At 38.2% G+C, this 22,366-nt stretch overlaps 2 protein-coding genes across 2 annotated transcripts; one reads left to right on the top strand and one right to left on the bottom strand.

Annotated features, from left to right (window-relative positions):
* The first annotated feature begins 214 nt into the window (after window positions 1-214).
* LOC121969669 (silicon efflux transporter LSI2-like) lies at window positions 215-4,040 on the top strand. The gene is made up of 3 exons (XM_042519878.1): window positions 215-1,789; window positions 1,879-2,068; window positions 3,532-4,040. Exons 1-3 carry the CDS (start codon window positions 584-586, stop codon window positions 3,798-3,800), a joined length of 1,665 nt encoding a protein of 554 aa, XP_042375812.1. The 5' UTR covers window positions 215-583; the 3' UTR covers window positions 3,801-4,040.
* A 467-nt stretch (window positions 4,041-4,507) lies between these two features.
* LOC121972284 (glycine-rich cell wall structural protein 2-like) lies at window positions 4,508-5,230 on the bottom strand. The gene has a single exon (XM_042523968.1). It carries the CDS (start codon window positions 5,228-5,230, stop codon window positions 4,508-4,510), a length of 723 nt encoding a protein of 240 aa, XP_042379902.1.
* Window positions 5,231-22,366: the final 17,136 nt, after the last annotated feature.

Genomic DNA, 22,366 nt, shown 5'->3' with positions numbered 1-22,366 from the left:
AATTTTGATATCGTTCATCTTCACATTTCAGAATAGATGAAGAAATTCTGACGACGCCATAGCCAATGTAAATAATAGAGCTCATACATGAATATTATTTCGTTTTCCGTTAAGAAGTTGTTCTCTAGGAAAATTACCGCCCAATAATTGTGGTATCACTGTTACAAGTTTGGCAGTGTTTTAATAAATGTATATATACAAAAGGAAACAATAAATAGATCTTCGTCTTTTTATTGGTCTGAAAGCTTTCTTGTTTGTGTGGACATGAAGAGCCAAGGAACGAGGAACGCGATCAATAAACCCCTATAGAAACGGAGAGGTACTGCAACTTGTGTAGGGAGAGGTCATTTCAAAAGAATTCTGTGCGATTCAACTCTTTCTGCATTGCATCACCCAGCAAGAAGCAGAGCCATCCTGTCCTGTTCCTTGGAATCACAGTATCTATCTTTCTGCATGAGCGAGGATGTTGTAGCATTTGATCATCGAGCAGTGGTGTGTTCAGTCTGTGCTTTCAATCCTTCAAAATCTGTTTTTTTTTTCCCATTTGAGAAAGAGAGAGAGAGAGAGAGAGAGGTGTGCGAAGATGGCGATGGCGGCGCTTGCGAAGGTTGTTCTAGGCTCGATTGCGTTTGGGATATTCTGGATTTTGGCTGTGTTTCCGGCGGTGCCCTTCCTTCCCATCGGTCGGACAGCCGGCTCCATGCTCGGCGCCTTGCTCATGGTAGTTTTCCGCGTCATCCCGCCGGAGGAAGCCTACGATGCCATCGACCTCCCCATAATCGGCCTCCTCTTCGGCACCATGGTCGTCAGTATCTTCCTGGAGAAGGCCGACATGTTCAAGCACCTCGGCAAGCTGCTCGCCTGGAAGAGCCACGGCAGCAAGGACCTGCTCCTCCGCATCTGCCTCGTCTCCGCCATATCCAGCTCCCTCTTCACCAACGACACCAGCTGCGTCGTGCTTACCGAGTTCATCCTCAAGCTCGCCCGCCAGAACAACCTCCCGCCCCAGCCCTTCCTCCTCGCCCTCGCCACCAGCTCCAACATTGGATCCGCGGCGACCCCGATAGGCAACCCCCAGAACCTCGTCATCGCCGTGCAGAGCGGCATCCCCTTCGGCAAGTTCCTGGCCGGGCTCTTCCCCGCCGTCCTCGTCGGAGGCCTCCTCAACGCCGCCATCCTCCTCTGCTACTTCTGGAAACTCCTCTCGGTGGAGAAGGACGAGGAAGTGGTCTCCACCGTCAGCGAAGTAGTGGCGGAGGACGACATGACCCTGCACCGCTTCTCCCCGGCCACCATGTCGCACCTCCCCTCTTTGCATTCCCAAGAATTTGGATCTACTCTCGACGCCCTATCGCGCATCCAGTCCTCGTCCGGGGATTTTGGCTACATCGGCAGTGTTCGTAGTCGGGCCAACAGCGTCGACATCGATGTTCAGAATCCATCCAGCTCGGGAATTGAGTCGTTCCGGGCCTCGAACGCGATGAAGGAGACGGCGGAGGTCGCCGGGACCTCCCAGAAAGAGGACGGCGTGTCGTCGAGGAGGGTTTCCAGGACTTTCAGCAACCAAAGCCGCGGCTCCAGAGGAGAGCCTTCTGCGCTGTCTTTCGACTCCAAGGAAAACCTCATGGAGAGATGGAGGATCATGCTGTGGAAGGCATGCGTTTATCTTGTAACTCTGGGGATGCTCCTCGCTCTTCTGATGGGGCTAAACATGTCATGGAGTGCCATCGCTGCTGCTCTTGCTCTGGTGGTGCTAGATTTTAAGGATGCATGCCCTTGCTTGGACAAGGTAACATGCATAACAACACTCTTTAAAAGTTCTTACTCCTTCAAATTGGAATCATAATTTCTCTGACCATTTATAATAATCTCAAACAGGTTTCATACTCCTTGTTGATATTCTTCTGTGGGATGTTCATCACCATGGATGGATTCAACAAAACGGGTATACCGAGTGCTCTGTGGGAGTTTGTCGAACCTTATTCTCGCATTGATAGAGCTAGTGGAATTGCACTTCTTGCCCTCGTGATTCTTGTGCTTTCAAACCTTGCTTCCAATGTCCCTACAGGTATTTCATTCTTCTTTACTTCCAAGATGAAATGAGCATTTTCAGACTATCTGTTCAATGTTTGGATCGTACAGTTTCTCGCATGCTTTAGAAATTAGATTGTTTCAGCATGAAATTAGATTGGATTGTAAACAATTTAAAGAAAAGTGGGCCTTTATGTTTAACTAATTCAAGCAAGCTTCCCCATGATTGTTCATTCCACAAGAGAACTGTGTTGAAACATCTCTTTAGTTTTTCTTGCTCTATGGACATTTGATCATAGGTTGATGCAATTCACACTAAAATGATTCATGAAGCACTAAGAATTTGACCTACCTGTACGTGCTGTTGTTCATTAGAGTGGCCCTCGTCCACCATAATTAAAACTTCACCTAACAGATTAAACTATCAGTGAATTCGTTCGACCCCAGTCCTGTTATTAGTCTTACTCTTATGTTTTTATAGTTACCATGAGTTTGTTCACCATACATATCTCAAGCACTCTGTTGCCCGCTTCTACTTGATGTTGATTCATACTCGCTAATGGTGATTTGCTTCTCCGCTACAAACCTCAACGAATGAGGAGCTCTGCGATGAAACCCACTTCAAAACTTAGTAAGTTAATAACCTATAGATCCTCTGAACCATTGAACTTATCCTAATATCCTTTTCCTGTCATTCAAAATTACGTGTGCTTGGCATAGATCAAGGTAAGCTATAAGTCTCTTCTTCTCCTTATCCTTCCTCCTGGTTCCACTCTCCTCATTGGCATGGCACAGGTATTATCTCATTTTGGCTAGAGACTGAGCTCAAGACTATAGACTTTAAACCTCAGTCTTAATAGCATAGTTCATTAAACATTTACTTCACTAGGATTAACTCTAAAACATCAGCTTCTAGTTATCTAAGGGGTTTCTTTGACATTTCAAAAGAAGATAAAATTCAGTAACAGTAGAGGATATAGCAGTGTCTGTATCCAAATATGCAGTCATATACGATATCCCAGAACAATGTGATGATAGTCTAACAAAGATTGCACTGGACGCACTACAATCTGTAGCCACTGATGTATTGATTTACACGCCAAATCGCCTGAGTTAAACTAGAAATTCTATCAATACCTTGCAGTCTTAAATGAATTCTGTCCATCCTCTGCGAGAGTGACAATAATTGTGAACCTACAACCTCTGGGAGGAAGGGACCATCCATTGCCCCCACAACCTCATGGATCTCTGTCATAATTATTGATTCTGTTCTGTTGTTTAAAACATATAATCTTTTTTAGCATCTCCATTCTTTGTTTGCATCCTGTGATTTACTTAGTTCTGATCCATAAAACAGTTTAATCTTATATATATGTACCATTCTTTACAATAAAAGAATTATTTATCATCCATCAATTTTCCATTTTGAAAAAAAACAAAAGAAAGAACAGAAACTTCAATGTCAGAAGTAAACGTCCATTCTCGTTTACAATCATGCAGTTCTCCTGCTCGGTGGAAGAATTGCTGCATCTGCTTCACTCATTTCTCCTGCAGAAGAGATGCGAGCATGGCTCATGCTTGCATGGGTCAGTACAGTGGCCGGAAACCTCTCCCTGCTTGGATCTGCAGCCAATCTCATAGTCTGTGAGCAGGCTCGCCGAGTTCAGTACTTCGCTTACAATCTCTCCTTCTTCAGTCATCTGCGATTTGGTGTTCCTTCCACGCTCGTCGTCACAGGGATTGGGTTACTGCTGATGAAGAGCTACTAAGCGTGTAGACTCGTACCTAGATCATGTAGAAAGTAATTAGATTCTTAATTCTCCGTCGATGTCATAATCCAGGAAATTAGATATCTTTCTGTCCTAGCAAGCTGCAATGATGAATAACTAAGCATCATACCGATTATTTCTTTGGTACGTCGAATTGGATAACGGAGATGAACGATGGGATATTTTGCTGTACACTGAATTCAATAAAGGAGATGAACGATGGAGTTTTTTTCTGTTTAACTTCTGCTCCAGTGATGGTTGTTTGATACGATTGATTTTTATTTTGTTTTTACTTCTTCTATGATGTGAGAGGACGATGTAGCTTTCAACTAGATTTTCGTATAAATAAACATTACTTGTTTACTTGAATGACAAATGATCTAGAGAAATTTTATTAAAGATTCATAATCTAAATTCATATGATAAAAATTTTAAAAAACATGTAACGTTATCCCAGAAAATTATTCCCATTCAACCTACAGTAGAAACACACTTTATAATCAAAACTAAAAACTATATATAATTCAGTCTAAAGAATAAAAGAGATTAGAGATGCATAATTAAGTATCCTTATATATTTATTATAAGGAGGAAAAAAAAAACTTTCATTTATTCATTATTTCGTACACTGTCAAGATCTGCCACGTCATGCATGCGATGATATTGATACGTGCCGTTTTATAATAAGAGAACTATTAGTTCGTAATCTAATTGTGGCCATTTCCTCCGCCGCTGCCGTAGCCGGAACCGGAGCCGGAGCCGGAGCCTGAGCCGGATCCCACTCCGCCACCGCCTCCGCCGCCTCCTCCACGGCCGTACCCACCGCCATGAGCACCGCCGGCGCCGGCGCCATATCCGGATCCATACCCCTGCCCGGACCCGTGTCCCGACCCATCACCACCTCCTTCTCCTCCTCCGCCTCCGCCTCCGCCTCCGCCTCCGCCGCCCCTGCCATATCCTCCGGCGCCATTACCAGCCCCAACGCCCTCACCGTATCCCGACCCGTAGCCAGACCCGGAGCCGGAGCCTACACCTCCCCCTTCTCCCCCACCGCCGCCGCCGCCGCCACCCTTCCCAGACCCTCCGGTACTTCCTCCTCCCGCGCCCTCGCCGTATCCAGATCCATAACCGTGGCCGGACCCATAGCCAGAGCCTCCTTCTCCACCGCCGCCGCCGCCTCCGCCTCCTCTACCGTACCCTCCGGCACTCCCGCCACCGACACCCTCACCATATCCAGAGCCATAGCCGGAGCCATATCCAGACCCGCGGCCAGAGCCTCCGCCGCCGCCTCCCCCTCCACCTCCACCTCCACCTCCACCGCCGCTTCCTGCCCTAGCTCCAGCGAGGGGTCTAGCTGCCAAGGCGAGCTCGAAGCTCACAAGGGCAACGAGGGCAAGCGCCCAAAGCTTAACGCGAGTTCTATCAGCCATTTCACTTGCCTACCGTATCGGCCTTAACTAGTGGTGCGTCCCACAAGTTGGAGTGGTGAAGAAGCACAGACACTCATGAGTGGTATTTATAGGACATGGATCATCTTCATGAACGTAGATCATCCAAATCAAAGCGGTGTGAAACTTGGACTTAATTGCAACCGCAAAGTGGACGACAAATGCTCCCCTGCTAGCTGTCTTCATAATCTTTTTTTTCAATACCTTAATTACCTTTATAATCCAAATCCAAACAAATTATGAGTTGATAATAATTATGGTTTATACGGTAGGTGACTATCAATGGAACTGGTTGGTGTTTGGCAGCATGCACTGCCCACTGATATATTTCTTTAAGGGAAATTGGGCCACGTGGACGAATATAATATATATAATTAAACAATAAATTAGAAATTAGAATTGGACTTTGGAAATTAAAGGGTATTGGATTCTGATTTCTGAAAGCTCGAGAATGCATTGTTATTTCTTATATGAAGAAGAAAAGGGGACACGATGGATGCCGCACCGCACTAGGAGAGGGAAAGGCGCATATTCGGACATTTGGAGCGATGCATGCACGTACCTACTACGTACCACTTAATTCCTAAACGTCAATCTATCCGTCGACGCATAAAATACGCCGCTGCGTCCATATCGAAGGTTGACTATTCACCGTCAAACTCCCCAAGCTTCCGTGGGGGCGTGTAAGGGCCTTTAACGAAATGATGCACACCTCACTTCACTTTTGATTGCCACTAGAAGAGCCACTCACTACTTGGTTGTATGCATTATCATATTAAGGGCCATATTAGCAAATTGATTATTTTAAATAACAAATTGAAAAACATGGTAAAACTTAAAGTTATAAATTTACATTTGTTTAAACTTAATCACAGATGGATTTTATAGTCAATGTAAAACCCATTATATCAGCTTATTATATATAAAATATTTTCTTATGTTACTTTAAAATTCACTTGAAAGTTCTTTTCATAAAATATTAAATCAAGAAAAACAGGACTTCAGAATTGAAGGTTTTTGATCAAAATTTAAACGTGGTAGTTTTATAAAAATGTTGATTCAATATGGCAAAGGTAAGCCCATTCGAAACCACTAACACAATAGATGTGAATTTATTGTACATAAAAGATCTTTAAATTCTTGACGCAGAGTACAATAGCGATTATCTTGTGGGTAGACGAAACGATAAAATTGAAGAGAAAACCAAGAAGATAAAGAAATTGGTTTAATAAGATATGTTATAAGCAAACCTAAAGGTAATGTGGAATAGATGGTCAAAATGACACGACAGTCAAAGTCAAGATGAGATGGTAGTCAGAGTCAGAGTAGATATAGTTGAAAGAGTCACTCTCACCAAGGCTCAGCTCTCCACTCCTCAGCGCTAAGGCATTCAGTATGAAATTGGTCAGCTCTAGATCTTGGTCAAACTTTAGAGACTTAGCACTCTACTTCATAGTACCAAGATACACAGAATAAATCAGGTCGGCCCCAGCATCGGTGGGGCATACGAGACTCAACTACCTACTTTTACATACAACTCTCAGTATATAGCCGGTCGACCCAAGAGTTGGTCAGACTTACAGGGTGTAGCTCCCCATTTCTCAATGCCAATGCACGCAGTATACAGTCAATCGGCCATGGAGTCGGTTAGACCTTTGGGGTTTGGTTCCCTATTCTCATGCGCAAGTCTCCCATCATACAGCTGGTCGAACACAGGGTCGGTTAGATTGCCTTTAGGCGATAGAATTGTCAAGAAATCGCAATAACTTGCCAGAGAATAATGACTACCCATCAAGGAATATTCTGATACTCTTACATATACATGTAACAGAACCTTCTTATGAGGATGGCTATACATCTTTCATTACCGAATATTAGACATTCTCAGCCGCCTTATTATTGTGGAGGTTATAAAAGACGGTTCATATACATGTAACGTAAGCTTCTTCGGAGGATGACAGTATATCTTCCATTACCTGACATATTTGTTAGTATTAACCCTAGTACCAATTATGAGATGATTAACAAGAGCACTTTTTGTATCATATTTCACTTATTAATAAAAAAATAAAGTTGGTTATTATATTTACTTCAGTTCAGCGCTGAATAAGTAAGTATAATAATGTCCTACGGTAGTAGGTTCTAGTCTACAACATATCACTTGGTTGAATTGATAGTGGGATGTTGTGGATATATATAATACTACTCTTAACTATTTCTAGTCAAGCATTAATATACAAGAACAATATTAATGCATTGAGACTAGCATATAGGTCAACAGATGACTTAATCTCACAAGTCATGGATATGAGATATCAGGTTGACACATTGGTACATATTAAAAAATATGTATTGAATGACCCGCTATGAGAATGTTTCATGGATCATTATATGAGTGTCATAAATATTCTCATGTGACTATTAGTGTTCTTAGATCTGAAGTCACTGCAGTTCCCTACATAAGTAGTTGTATACTTTGGTATCGACAAACGTCACCTGTAATAGGATGGACCATAAAGTCGATCACTGGGTATGCAATAAGTTATGCGGAGGGATATGAGTGATGTAGATGTGATCTATTCCTTCTATAGGACGGAAGTGATATCTGTGGACCCCTTAATTAGTAGGACACAATAATACATGACCATTCTTAAATAAGTCAATATGCGATATTGAGCTTATTTGATTGAGTGTGGCTACTTAGAGATCAAGAAACACAAAGATTGATAAGAGCATGACACGGTCTATGCCTCATTGATCAATCTAGATATCAAGGATAGAAAGATTGAGTCATACAAGATGATAGATATGGAAAGGTTAGGTCAGATCTTGATATTCTCATCACTTGGGTAGCAATGATGTCTTGCTAGATGTCACTCATTGTTTATGTATCTAAAATGGTTTTAGAGACATTGCCAATATTACGAGAACCTATTGAGTCACACACAAAGAATAAGTTTATTTGGAGATAGGTTTATATGATCGATCATTGGATTAAATCTAATTCAAATTGGACTCATTGAGTTAGACTCAATTAGATCCAACTATTGGATTGAGTCCAATTCAAATTAGACTCATTGAGTTAATTTGGATTGATGATTAATGAGTTAGACTCATTGATTGATTTAATGAATTTGAATTCATGAAGGAAGAGGAGTGTTCAATTTAGAATTGATTATACATTGGATGAAGAGTAGTCAATTTTGAATTGCTCATGTATTGGATGCATTGGATGAAGATAAATATTAATGTCAATTAAGGCAATTAACATTAAGACAATTTTATGAATGAGTATAAAAGAGGTTTTTGGATTCATTTTCAGGATGAGAAATTTTTTCTTACTCTTCTTCTTTCTCTCTTCCCTCTCTTGGCCGAAACCTCCTAGTGTGGTTGCTAGCACAAGCTTAGGTGGTTTTTCTTCTCCACTTCTTGAGTTCGTAAGACGGACTGAAGGCTTGTTCGTGTGGATATCAAAAGAGTTGCGAATGTTTGATCGTGCTGAGATCCTAGCTATCGGGAGTTTGTGTTCACGCACCAAAGGTATAACTCCCTTTAACAAATACTTAGTATATGATTTTCCTTCGCATGGATCTTCTGGAAATGAACTTGTTTTCCAATCACACTTTCTTCTTGTTTAGCGCTATAGTTCCTTACAATATTCTGATACCCGACATATTCTAATACCAGACATTCTCTATCGCCTCATTATTGCAGAGGTTATAAGAGACTGTATAAAAATGGGATCCTATCCGTTGGCTTGGTATGTTTTTAGGATATTTTACATTACACGCATGCATCTACTGTTCATCTCCTTCTCCATTTTTCGCACGGTTACTGTTCCAAGTTGAGCGTCAGAGTGTCTGCGCCAGGGACCCCCTCCCTGGTTCTCTAACGTTCTCTTTTGCTCTCTCTTTGGTGTGCGCAAAGAGGATTGCCCATCGCTATCTTCTAGCTCATAGTCTTATCCCAATCAACATCAAAGTCACCTGCCTAGCACGCCATCTCCCTCAATTTTAGACAAGATCAAATTTGGCACCGTCTATGGGAACTTTGCTTGAATCTAAAATGTATAGATGGAAGAGGTTGGATGACTCACCATAGTTACTCTTTCACAAGAGGATTTGAAGTTGCTAATAACTACTCAAGCATAGAAGTTAGTACAACAATAGCAAGCCATAGCTGGGGGTCCTCTACTGCATGACCCGGCTTCATCAATGATGGGCCCTCACACCGAATAAGGGACCCGAGTAGAAGGCTTGATGGAGTTCCAATCGATTCCTCCTCCCCCACCTAGATTCTTGAAAGCACATGCAAAACCGATCAACCTTTTGCCCGTGCCGCCTTCCCTGGTCACGTGTCATTGGGCACTATTCTATACGCCCTTTGATGATGCAAGCCGAGCAGAAAGGCCCTAAGGATCATCTTTTGGGGGCACACCCATCGGGGATCCGCGAAAGGGAAAAGCTCAAGTCCCTAGCGGTTCTCCCGAGCGGATAAGCATGTCGTTCTCTCAAGAAATCTTAGAGGATAGAGTGTCAAGCTATTTCTGACCTTTGACGATTGGAGAATACGGAGGAGCGACTGACCTAGTGGATTATTTACTCAAATTTGAGAATGCAACCATCCTTCATCAATAGATAGATGACGTTAAGTGTCGAGTATTCCTTACCACTCTCTTTGGCTCGACACAAAGGTGGTTCAACTGGCTCTCAGCTGAGTCCATTTGTTGCTTCAAGGATTTCCGCAAGGTATTCCTCCACTATTTCACTAGCAGCCGGCGATACCAATGTCTCAGATTACTTAAATCTGGTTTTCTGTCTGGCCAACGTTCATATGGGGTAGATGGAACTGACTTTGAATGCACTTTGTTAAGTATATATGTCACAATTAATAATGCATCTAGGCCACAATTAATAATGTATCTCCCCAATAGGAGATCGACAAATTAGTCTACGCCATCATAAACCTAATCATTTCAAGAACAGTCCTATTTCTTCTTTCAGCTACCCCATTTTGTAGTGGAGTTTCAGGGATTGTCAGTTGTCTAATAATCCCTCTATTATTACATATTGTCTTGAACATACCAGACAAATATTTGCCTCTACGGTCAGTGCGTAAAGTTTTAACTTTACATTCCATTTGATTCTCGACTTTGTTCATATAACGAATAAAGCAATCAAATGCTTCAGATTTATGAGAAATCAAATACACATAACTGAAATGAGAGAAATCATCAATAAATGTAATGAAATAGGAAGCTCTATGTCTATATTTCACATTCATTAGACGACAAATATCTGAATGAATTAACTGCAATGGTAATTCGTCTCTAATAGTCTTAACAAATGATTTTCTAGTTACTTTTTTAGCAAGACAATGCTCACATATTGACAAATGAATCTTAGCCTGAGTGTCCAATAGACCCTCTCTAGCCAACCGATTCATACATTCTTATCATATGTGTCATAATCTAATATGTCAAACCTCATCAGTTATACATGCATCACTAGTTAGAGCAATATATGAAAAATAACCCTCAATAGCAGAATTGATATTTGGTTCTACAACAAGAACCATAAAACTATTTATTAAAAAATCATGTCCGATTGACACTTCAATCTTAAGTTCAACACACTGACTATAAAAATTAATACAATACCCTAAATCAAGAAGACAGGTAATGAAAACCAGATTCCGTCAAATTTTAGGAGCATACAGGATATCATGTAGAAACAAAACACTACCACCATGAAGGTCGAGTTTGCAAGTGTCAACTCCTTTGACTTCAACTCATTGATCCATTTGTTGCCATCTAGTACCCAACAGTACTCTACAAATGTAACTCACTCCCGAGTTATATGGTTCATTGCTCTTGAATCTATAATCCATAAAGGATAAGAATCAGCTAACAACACTGAACTAGTAACAAAATGCCCAGGAAAAGAAGACACACTTGGATTTACCTTTTTCGACTCAATGAACTCCTGAGCGAAATGACCCTTCTTGTTGCAGTTAAAATAAGTCAACTTATTTTTAGGGTTCTTTTCAATTTTCTTTCCTATCTTCTTGATTGGGCCCTATCCTATATTAGTAGCTTTTTTCTTCTTTCCCTTTCCTTTCTTGAACCATTTCTTTTTCATGGATCTAGATGATCCAATAGAACCGACAGCCATATAGGTTAGTCCAGAAATTATTGTGAATTCAACTCTCTCCGCCTCCAATTCTACATGGTGTGAGACATCAGTGAAAGTCTTGATACTCTCACTATGAGTAAGGGTCTGCTTCATCGTCGCCCAAGAATTCGGAAGGGAACAAATAACTACTTAAACCTGTTATTCATCAGTCAACTCATGACTAGCAGTTTTAAGCTCCCAAATCATGTTCGACATCTCCCTAAGGTGGTGAACCATTGAAACATTCGGACGCTTCTTGTAGCTATCAAACTTTATCGTCAGCTGTCGAAGTTTGCTCAGACTCACTCTACTGTATTTTTCTTTAAGGACTACCCATACTATATGATGTTGGAATGTAAACTAAAAGCCTAACTTTTTGTATAAATATTTACTTAGAAATAAGAATCATATTGGTCAAATATCTACATTTATAAGTTAAGTGTAGTTGTTCGATTAATTTATATTGTAGATAACATGGTGTGTGGTGTCACACACAGAAGATCATGTTATCAATTCCTTATAAATTATAAACAGTAGCTTACGATTGAGATGGAAAGGAACAAACCATTGGAATAGTCGTAGTGTAATTAGGTATTAGTTTATCTTGACTGATAAATTACACTAGTACACTCTGAGTGTATTGAGCAGAATCATTTAAGGTAAGTTCTTTTTATACTGAATTAATAAAAAAATAAGACCTTAGTTATTATGGAAGTGTGTGCTCTTAATCCTAATATAATAACAAGCACATATATTTAGTATTTATTTCTTTGACTTATCAAAGGGTGAGATTTAGCTTTGATAAATCAATAGGCCCGATAAGTTGAGAAATGATATTACTTATAGTGTGTGTTATTGATTATAGAAGGAAACTGTGTCCTAGTAATCTAGGTTGATAATGTCCCCAAGAGGAGCTCATAAGGATTGCCATGTTAAACCCTACAAGTGGACTTAGTCTGAAACAATAATAAGGTTGAGTGGTACTACTCTTGGACTAAGATATTAATTAAAGTGAGTTGTCAGTAACTCAATTAATTAGTGGACATTTGACATCTTAAACACAAGGAGATTAACACACTCATGATAATAAGGAGCACAAAATGTAATTTGGGATTGGTGCGGTATTTCAATAATAATTCTTTAGTAGAATGAATTATTATTGATAAAATTAAGTTGGGTGTTCGGGGCGAACATGGGAAGCTTAATTTCATCGGGAGACCAAAACCAATTCCTCCTCTCGCTCCCCATCGTAGCCTCTTGTATATAGAGAATTATATCCGCCTATACCCACCTTCCTACCCACCCTTAGGTGGTCGGCCAAGTTAGCTTGGAGCCCAAGTTAGGGCCGGCCAAGACCAAAAGGTTGAGCCAAGTAGGTGGTCGGCCAATGCTTGGAGCCCAAGCATGGTGTGGCCGGCCCTAACCAAGTTAAAAGGATTTTTATTTTAAAATCTTTTCTTATGTGGAAGCATGGTTTTAAAAGAGAGTTTAAAATTTAAATCTTTCCTTTTATAGCTTTCTACAAAAGATTAAGTGAAAGGTTTGATATCTTTCCTCATTTGTAGTTAAAAGGAGGATTTTAATTTTTAATAAAACTTTCCTTTTTTGTAACCATGTTCATGATTTAAAAGAGAGTTTTAAAAATTATAAATCTTTCTTTTTCTACAAAAGATTAAGAAAAGATTTGATATCTTTCCTTATTTGTAGATTGAAAGGAGATTTTAATTTTAGAGAAAAATTTCCTTTTATGAAACTATCTTCATGATTTTAAAAGAGAGTTTTAAAATTAAATTTTTCCTTTTATAGTTTCTACAAAAGATTAAGAAAAGATTTAATATCTTTCCTTATTTGTAAATTGAAAGGAGATTTTAATTTTAGAGAAAACTTTCCTTTTTGTAAATCATCCACATGTTTTAATAGAGAGATTTTAATTTATAAAAGTTTCTTTTTATGATAAACCATGAAGGGAATTTTTTTAAGAGAAAATTTCATTTTAAAAATTCCCAGAAACAAATTAGGAAGTTTTAATTTTGTGTTAAAACTTTCCTTGCTTGGAGCAATGAGGTGGCCGACCATGATATTTAAGAAAAGGAAATTGATTTTAATTAATTAAAAATTTTCCTTTTCATGGAAAAGAAAATAAGAAAGTGTTTATTTAAATTTTCCTTATTTGTTAAGACCAAGGATTATAAAAGAGGGGGTAGGGGTGCCTTGATGGTGAACAACTCTATTATATTTTTCTCTCTTTTCTTCCTTGGTGTGGCCGGCCATCCTCTTCTCTTCTTCTCTTCCTTTTGGTGGTCGAACCTCATCACTCTCAAGGAAGCTCTTGTGGTGGCCGGATCCTACTTGGAGAAGAAGAAGAGGAAGGAGTTTCTTGCATCCCTTGGAGTTTGGTGGTGGTGGCCGAACCTCTACATCCTTGGAGGAGTTTTGGTGGTCGGAACTTGGTGAAGAGGAAAGAAGGGCTTGGGTGATTCTCATCTCGGTAGATCGTTGTACACACAACGTCCAAGATAAGAAGAGGAATACGGTAGAAGATCAAGAGGTTATTACCTACAAAGAAAGATATAACTAGTAATTGTTTTCCGCATCATACTAGTTTTTCTTTATATGAATTCCAAACACAAGAGGCATATAATTCTAGGTTTCAAATTTGTGATTTGAGTTTGTGTTTTTTTTTTGTTTTCTGAATTTGTGATTCGATTGTTCTTTTTGGTTAAACCTAGAGTTATATAAGGAAATTAAATATTAGATTTCATTAAAAGGCTTTGTCTAGGAAGTGGTGGTTGCTCTCATATCCAAGAAGGCCTAGTGCCTCGCCATGTTTAACCTGGAAGCCGATTTCTGGAATTAATATTTAATTGAATTTATAATGTAGGTGGATTTGGATCAATAATGTTAAGCATCATTTGCGATCCAAGTCTAAACCATTAAGAACAGATAAGTTAAATTTGGAATCAATAATGTTAAGTTCCGTTTGTGATTCCTAATTTAATTTCTAAAGAGCACAATAAGTTGTTAGGAAATGTTCGACACTTGTATAAAATTTTTGTACAGTGGAACCGGTACGATCTTCCTAGGACCAACCAACAATTGGTATCAGAGCTAGGGTTTGCCTCTGTATGTTTGGTTTTCAGTTTAATTATGCACATGTCATACATAATTTAGGCAGGATAATAGTAGGATGTGATAACTCTGTGGTTGCAGGCTCCAACTATTATGACTTATAGATATTGTGTGTGATTGGACCCTTGGACATGTCAAGGGCATTTTATTGTGTGTGCATGATTGTATTTAACTAATACAGCAAGAGCTGTATTAGCCCTAGGATTTTACATTTATGTTCTATCTAAACTTGATGTACATTCCCTTGTGGAATATAGGATCGATGTATGTAAAATTTTATTCTTTTTGTCGCAGATCGTATCCTTACGAGGCGTGGTGCTATTGGAGGACCAGAGGCGCAGCGGAAAAGGAAGCTCGATGGACCCGACGGCATGAACCCTAGGGTTGACAGCACGCGAAAGACAGTGATGGAAAAGGTCATAATAGTTGAAAAATTAATTTCCATATTTATTGCTTTTATTTACTGTGATGTGTGTGATGTATGCTTGCTAGGTTAAAATTCCTCACCTTAAATAACCAAGTGGGAGAGGGATTTTAAATAAATTCCACGATCTCCATTATTGGTTTATAAGTGATGCAACAAGCTTGCGTGTTGGCTCTGAGTGCCTCCCTGCACAACGGATGGGTTTGTTGCGGATCACTAGATCAAACTTCCTTTATGGATGGTTATAGGAAATTATTTAGGAGCGTGTGATCTTCTCCAACTGAAGGGGCATAATCCTATTTAATGAATTAAGTATCAAGTAATAGTATACACTTAGACGCATTCAATAGTATCCTCCCCAACGGAGTCACTGCTATTGTTTTGCGTGACCAAAGGAAAACCAACTATTAATTTGTTATAAAGATAGGAGAAACCCCCTCTTACAAATGTTTGAATTTGTATACGTCCACACTAACGTGACATACAAAATTCACAGTGTTAGAGGTAATTTTGTCATAAAGATAGGTTGACAAAATAAAATGGGTAAAACCTCCTCTTACAAACAAATGAATTTGTATATGTCCACACTAATGTGGCATACAAAATTCATGGTGTTTGAGGTAGTTTAAGGTTGACAAGATAATTAATGGGTAAGACCCTCCTCTTACAAATGTTTGAATTTGTATACGTCCACACTAACGTGGCATGCATAATTCCCGGTGTTTAAGGTGTTGGTGAATTTAAATGACATTGTTTTGAGGAATCAATATTATTTTAAATTCAAAGTTTTGACCAAATATTTGATCAAAGACAGGCCAACTATTAATTTTATTTGTCATAAAGTTATGTTGACGAGATAATAAAATTAATGGATAAAATATCCTCTTAAAGTTTGAATTTGTATACGTCCACACTAACGTGACATACAAAATTCACGGGGATTTTGAGGTGTTGGTCTTAACCAAATATTCTTGTGATTCTTAGGATTTCAAATGTTTGTCAATCCCCTAGTTGTTATACTATAGAATAGACTTAGTAGTCCCAATTATAATTGGAAACAAAGCTTGGACACTAAGGTGGACTACCCTCTCAGAATTGAGAACAATAAAGGTGTGTCTTATTCATTAGTTGTTGAAGCATGTTTAGTGGCGATATCTACTGGTACCTGGTGTGTAGATACGAGAGCCACTGATCATGTCTGCAATACATTGCAAAGGTTCCAGGAAACCTGACAACTATATGAAGGAGAAATCACCGTCTACATGGGCACTACTGCAAATATAGCAGTTGTTGCAGTGGGAGATGTTTATTCTCTGATAGGAATAAAACATGGATTTTGAGAAATTATCTTTACGTACCAAGTTTAGAAAGAACTAGATTTCAGTCTCTAAACTATTCAAAGAACTTGATATTCTGTCTCTTTTGATAACAAAGTTGTTATCAAGAAAAAAAGGAAAGTTATCTGTTCTGGTACGTTGGTTGGCAATTTATATAAATCCAATAAATTCCACGATGCAACAAATGGAAATTAATAACACATCTTCTAACTCTAATAAGATCGTAACCTTCATAAATGAACCAATTATATCTTTGGCATCTAAGGCTAGGTCATATTAACTTGAGTAAGATTCAAAAGATAATAGCCAATGAGCTTTTGGGTTCATTGGTGGTGGAAAACTTTCCAACCTGCGAGTCTTGCTTGGAAGGAAAAATGACTGAGAGGCCTTTTTAAGTCTAAGAGGTATAGAGCCAAAGATGTGTTGAAATTGGTTCATTTTGATTTGTGTGGACCTTTGACTATCCAGGCAAGAGGTGGTTTTGAATATTTCATCTCTTTTATAGACGGGTACATTTACTTGATGCGCCGTAAGTCTAAGTTCTTTGATGAATTCAAAGAGTACAGAGTTGATGCGGAGAAACGTCAAGGTAAAAGTATCAAGACACTGCGGTGAGATCGTAGTGCCGAGTATCTCTTAGGAGAGTTTAGGAGACACATATCAGAAGTCAGGATTAAATCCCAACTGACTGCACCTGGTACACCCCAACAGAATGGTGTGGCAGAAAGAAGGTATAGGACTCTTATGGAAATAATTAGATCGATGATGAGTTATTCAGAATTACCAAATTTATTTTGTGGATATGATCTGGAAACGGAAGTGAACATAATACCTTCTAAATCAGAACCCTCTACTCCCATAGAATTGTAAAATGGGCGTAATCCTAGTCTAAACCATATTCGGATTTGGGGTAGTCCAACACATGTGCTGAAGGGAGACACTGATAAGTTGGAATTAAGAACAAGAGTTCACTTGTTTATGAGTTATCCTAGAGAAACGAAAGGAGGTTTATAGTCCTAAAAATCAAAAGGTCATTGTTAGCACTAATGCTCGATTTTTAGAATAGGACTATGTAATGAACCACATGCCCATAAGTAAAATTGTTCTTAAGGAAATAATAAAGGACACATCTAATCTAGTACCAACAGTACAAGATGAGATGCCACAAGAAACTGCAACACATGTCACAAATAATGCACAATTACAAACAGTGTCTTGTCGTAGTGGGAGGGTTGTTAGGCAACCTGAAAGATTCATGTTTTGGGAAGAGTCTTTGGACTTAATCCCTGGTGAACATGAACCTGATCCCCGGACATATGATGAAGCGCTCCAAGATAAAGATGCAGCATCTTGGCAAAGAGCAATAAATACAGAATTAGAATATATGTATTCTAATAAAGTCTGGGAGCTTGTAGAATCACCAAATGATGTAAAAGCCATTTGGTCTACAATAGAAAAAGAAGGACAGATGGGAAGGTGAAAACTTTCAAAGCAAGGCTTGTTGGAAAAGAGTATCGATTATGAGGAAACCTTTTTACCGGTAGTCATGCTTAAGTCTATCCAGATACTCTTATCTATTGTTGCTTATATGGATTATGAGATTTGGCAAATGGATGTCAAGACAGCTTTCCTTAATGAAAGTTTGAAGAAAGCATCTATATAAAGCAACCAGAGGGGTTCATTGCAAAAGGCAAAGAGTATCTAGTATGTAAGCTCAATCGGTCTATTTATGGACTGAAGCAAAGCTTCAAGGTCTTGGAACATCCGGTTTAATGAAATAATCCATACCTATGGATTTATTCAGTGTCCGGATGAGTCTTGTGTATACAAGAAGTATGATAGAAACGTGGTGGTATTTCTTGTACTATATGTAGATGACATATTTGGTAGTTGGAAATAATATCAAAGTGTTGTCGGAAATAAGGGTATGGTTGTCCAAACAATTCGATATGAAGGACTTGGGAGAATGCACATATTCTTGGGATCAAAGTAATAAGGGATCGCAAGAAAAGAATATTATGATTATCCCAAGCTTCATATATCGATACGATCCTATCTCGTTTTAGCATACAAGATTCCAAGAAAATTTTTCTACTTTTTAGACTTGGAGTAACATTATCTAAAGAGATGGTCTCCGAAGACATCAAAGGAGATAGAGGACATGAAGACAGTTCCTTATGCTTCGGCTATCGGAAGCCTAATGTATGCTATGCACGAGATCGAATATCTGCTTTGTCGTGGGCATAGTTAGCAGATATCAAAAGTAACTCTAGACAGGGGCATTGGACTGCTGTTAAACATATATTAAAGTACCTGAGAAGGACTAGAGAATATATGTTGGTTTATCAAGCAGATAATTTGCTCCCTGAAGGTTATACGGATTTTGACTTCCAATCAGATAGGGACAATAGTAAGTCAACCTCGGGATTTTGTATTTACTTTAGGAAGTGAAGCGATAACAATGGAAGAGTGTTAAGGAAAGGTGCTTTTCGGATTCCACCATAAAAGCTGAATGGCTCAGAAACTTCATGATGGACTTAGACTTGATTTCTGGTTTGCCAAAAATTATTATAATTTATTGTAATAATAGTGGTGCAGTAGCAAACTCGAAGAAATCATAAGTCCATAAGGCAAGTAAACATAATAGAGCACAAGTACTACCCAATACGAGACATCGTATAACGAGGAGAAGTTGTTGCCTCCTATATTGCATCAGGTGATAACCTGGGAGATTCTTTCACTAAGGCCCTTAAGGCAAGAGCTTTTGATGGGCATGTTGAAGGGATGGGAATCAAATGTATGGCAGGAGATATGGCAGCATAGTCTTTTAGTATAAGTGGGAGATTGTTGGAATGTATACTAAAAGCCTAGCTTTTGTATAAACATTTACTTAGAAATAAGAATCATATTGGTCAAATATCTATATTTATAAGTTAAGTGTAGTTGTTCGATTAATTTATATTGTAGATAACATGGTGTATGGTGTCACACATAGAAGATCATGTTATCAATTCCTTATAAATTATAAACATTAGCTCACAACTAAGATGGAAAGGAACAAACCATTGGAATAGTCGTAGTGTAATTAGGTATTAGTTTATCTTGACTGATAAATTACACTAGTACACTCTGAGTGTATTGAGTATGATCATTTAAGGTAAGTTCTTTTTATACTGACTTAATAAAAGAACAAGACCTTAGTTATTATGGAAGTGTGTACTCTTAATCCTAATATAATAACAATCACATATATTTAGTATTTATTTCTTTGACTTATCAAAGGATGAGATTTAGCTTGATAAATCAATAGGCCCGATAAGTTGGAAAATGATATTACTTATAGTGTGTGTTGTTGATTATAGAAGGAAACTGTGTCCTAGTAATATAGGTTGATAATATCCCCAAGATGAGCTCATAAGGATTGTCATGTTAAACCTTGTAGGTGGACTTAGTCCGACACGACAATAAGGTTGAGTGGTACTACTCTTGGACTAAGATATTAATTAAAGTGAGTTGTCAGTAACTCAATTAATTAATGGACATTTGACATCTTAAACACAAGGAGATTAATACACTTATGATAAGAAGGAGCCCAAAATGTAATTTGGGATTGGTGCGGTAGTTCAATAATAATTCTTTAGTAGAATGAATTATTATTGATGAAATTAAGTTGGGTGTTCGGGGCGAACACGGGAAGCTTAATTTCATCGGGAGAACAAAACCAATTCCTCCTCTCGCTCCCCATCGTAGCCTCTTGTATATAGAGAACTATACCCGCCTATACCCACCTTCCTACCCATCCTTAGGTGGCCGGCCAAGTTAGCTTGGAGCCCAAGCTAGGGCCGGCCAAGACCAAAAGGCTGAGCCAAGTAGGTGGTCGGCCAATGCTTGGAGCCCAAGCATGGTGTGGCCGACCCTAACCAAGTTAAAAGGATTTTTATTTTAAAATATTTTCTTATGTGGAAGCATGGTTTTAAAAGAGAGTTTAAAATTTAAATCTTTCCTTTTATAGCTTTCTACAAAAGATTAAGTGAAAGGTTTGATATATTTCCTTATTTGTAGTTAAAAGGAAGATTTTAATTTTTTGATAAAACTTTCCTTTTTTGTAATCATGTTCATGATTTAAAAAATAGTTTTAAAAATTATAAATCTTTCCTTTTCTACAAAAGATTAAGAAAAGATTTGATATCTTTCCTTATTTGTAGATTGAAAGGAGATTTTAATTTTAGAGAAAACTTTCCTTTTATGAAACTATCTTCATGATTTTAAAAGAGAGTTTTAAAATTAAAATTTTCCTTTTATAGTTTCAAGATTAAGAAAAGATTTGATATCTTTCCTTATTTGTAGATTGAAAGGAGATTTTAATTTTAGAGAAAACTTTCCTTTTTGTAAATCATCTACATGTTTTAATAGAGAGATTTTAATTTATAAAAGTTTCTTTTTATGATCAACCATGAAGAGAATTTTTTAAGAGAAATTTTTATTTTAAAAATTTCTGGAAATAAATTAGGAAGTTTTAATTTTGTGTTAAAACTTTCCTTGCTTGGAGCAATGAGGTGGCTAGCCATGATATTTAAGAAAAGGAAATTGGTTTTAATTAATTAAAAATTTTCCTTTTCATGGAAAAGAAAATAAGGAAGTGTTTATTTAAAATTTCCTTATTTGCCAAGACCAAGGATTATAAAAGAAGGGGTAGGGGTGCCTTCATGGTGAACAACTCTATTCTATTTTTCTCTCTTTTCTTCCTTGGTGTGGCCAACCATCCTCTTCTCTTCTTCTCTTCCTTTTGGTGGCCGAACCTCATCACTCTCAAGGAGACTCTTGTGGTGGCTGGATCCTACTTGGAGAAGAAGAAGAGGAAGGAGTTTCTTGCATCCCTTGGAGCTTGGTGGTGGTGGCCGAACCTCTACATCCTTGGAGGAGTTTTGGTGGCCGGAACTTGGTGAAGAGGAAAGAAGGGCTTGGGAGGTTCTCATCTCGGTAGATCGTTGCCCACACAACGTTTGAGATAAGAAGAGGAATACGATAGAAGATCATGAGGTTATTGCTTACAAAGAAAGGTATAACTAGTAATTATTTTCCGCATCATACTAGGTTTCCTTTGTATGAATTTCAAACACAAAAGGCATATAATTCTAGGTTTCAAATTTGTGATTTGAGTTTGTGTTTTTTTTATTTTTAAAATTTGTAATTCAATTGTTCTTTTTGGTTAAACCTAGAGTTATATAAGGAAATTAAATATTAGATTTCATTAAAAGGCTTTGTCTAGGAAGTGGTGGTTGCTCCCATATCCAAGAAGGGCTAGTGTCTCACCATGTTTAACCTGGAAGCCGATTTTTGGAATTAATATTTAATTGAATTTATAATGTAGGTGGATTTGGATCAATAATGTTAAGCATCATTTGCGATCCAAGTATAAACCATTAAGAACAGATAAGTTAAATTTGGAATCAATAATGTTAAGTTCCGTTTGTGATTCCTAATTTAATTTCTAAAGAACACAATAGGTTGTTAGGAAAGGTTCGACACTTGTATAAAATTTTTGTACAGTGAAACCGATACGATCTTCCTAGGACCAACCAACACATGAGCCATAAGATATGACTCATACTCAAAATATAGGTCATCTACCATTGAATTAATCAATATATCCTTTGTAGTGGAGTCTTTTTTCTTCCATTCCTTATAAGCATCAAGATCTTGTATGTTCTATCCAATAGGACCATCTACAAGTTCTACCATAACCTGATTTACAACCTCCAGAACTTCTTGTTCCTCAAGTATATACTGTATCCTGAGGTACCAGATTTTATAGTTATCCTCATTAAGTTTTTCACCCTTGTTGAGTTCTGCTATAATATTTTTTGTCGCCATAATCTATCCTAAATAAACACATTATTTAGTATTTAGTGTAATTCATATGTATGTAATTTATGATTGACTCAATATTAATTTGAGTCGGTTTACAAAATCAAGTGATAACTACGTTTTCACTCATCATTCGTATGACCTATCAAATCGATATTGATCAATTCTATTACACACATCTCAACAA

This window comes from Zingiber officinale, chromosome 4A (genome assembly GCF_018446385.1).
Source record: "Zingiber officinale cultivar Zhangliang chromosome 4A, Zo_v1.1, whole genome shotgun sequence".
Lineage (NCBI taxonomy): Eukaryota > Viridiplantae > Streptophyta > Magnoliopsida > Zingiberales > Zingiberaceae > Zingiber > Zingiber officinale.
The sequence above is the reverse complement of the archived record's forward strand: the minus strand, read 5'-3'. Positions and strand labels throughout refer to the sequence as shown.

Coding starts and splice junctions, on each gene's coding strand:
- LOC121969669 (XM_042519878.1), top strand. CDS start 584: ATGGCGATGGCGGCGCTTGCGAAGGTTGTTCTAGGCTCGATTGCGTTT. Junction 1,790..1,878: donor CATGCCCTTGCTTGGACAAG/GTAACATGCATA, acceptor AATCTCAAACAG/GTTTCATACTCCTTGTTGAT. Junction 2,069..3,531: donor TGCTTCCAATGTCCCTACAG/GTATTTCATTCT, acceptor ACAATCATGCAG/TTCTCCTGCTCGGTGGAAGA.
- LOC121972284 (XM_042523968.1), bottom strand. CDS start 5,230: ATGGCTGATAGAACTCGCGTTAAGCTTTGGGCGCTTGCCCTCGTTGCC.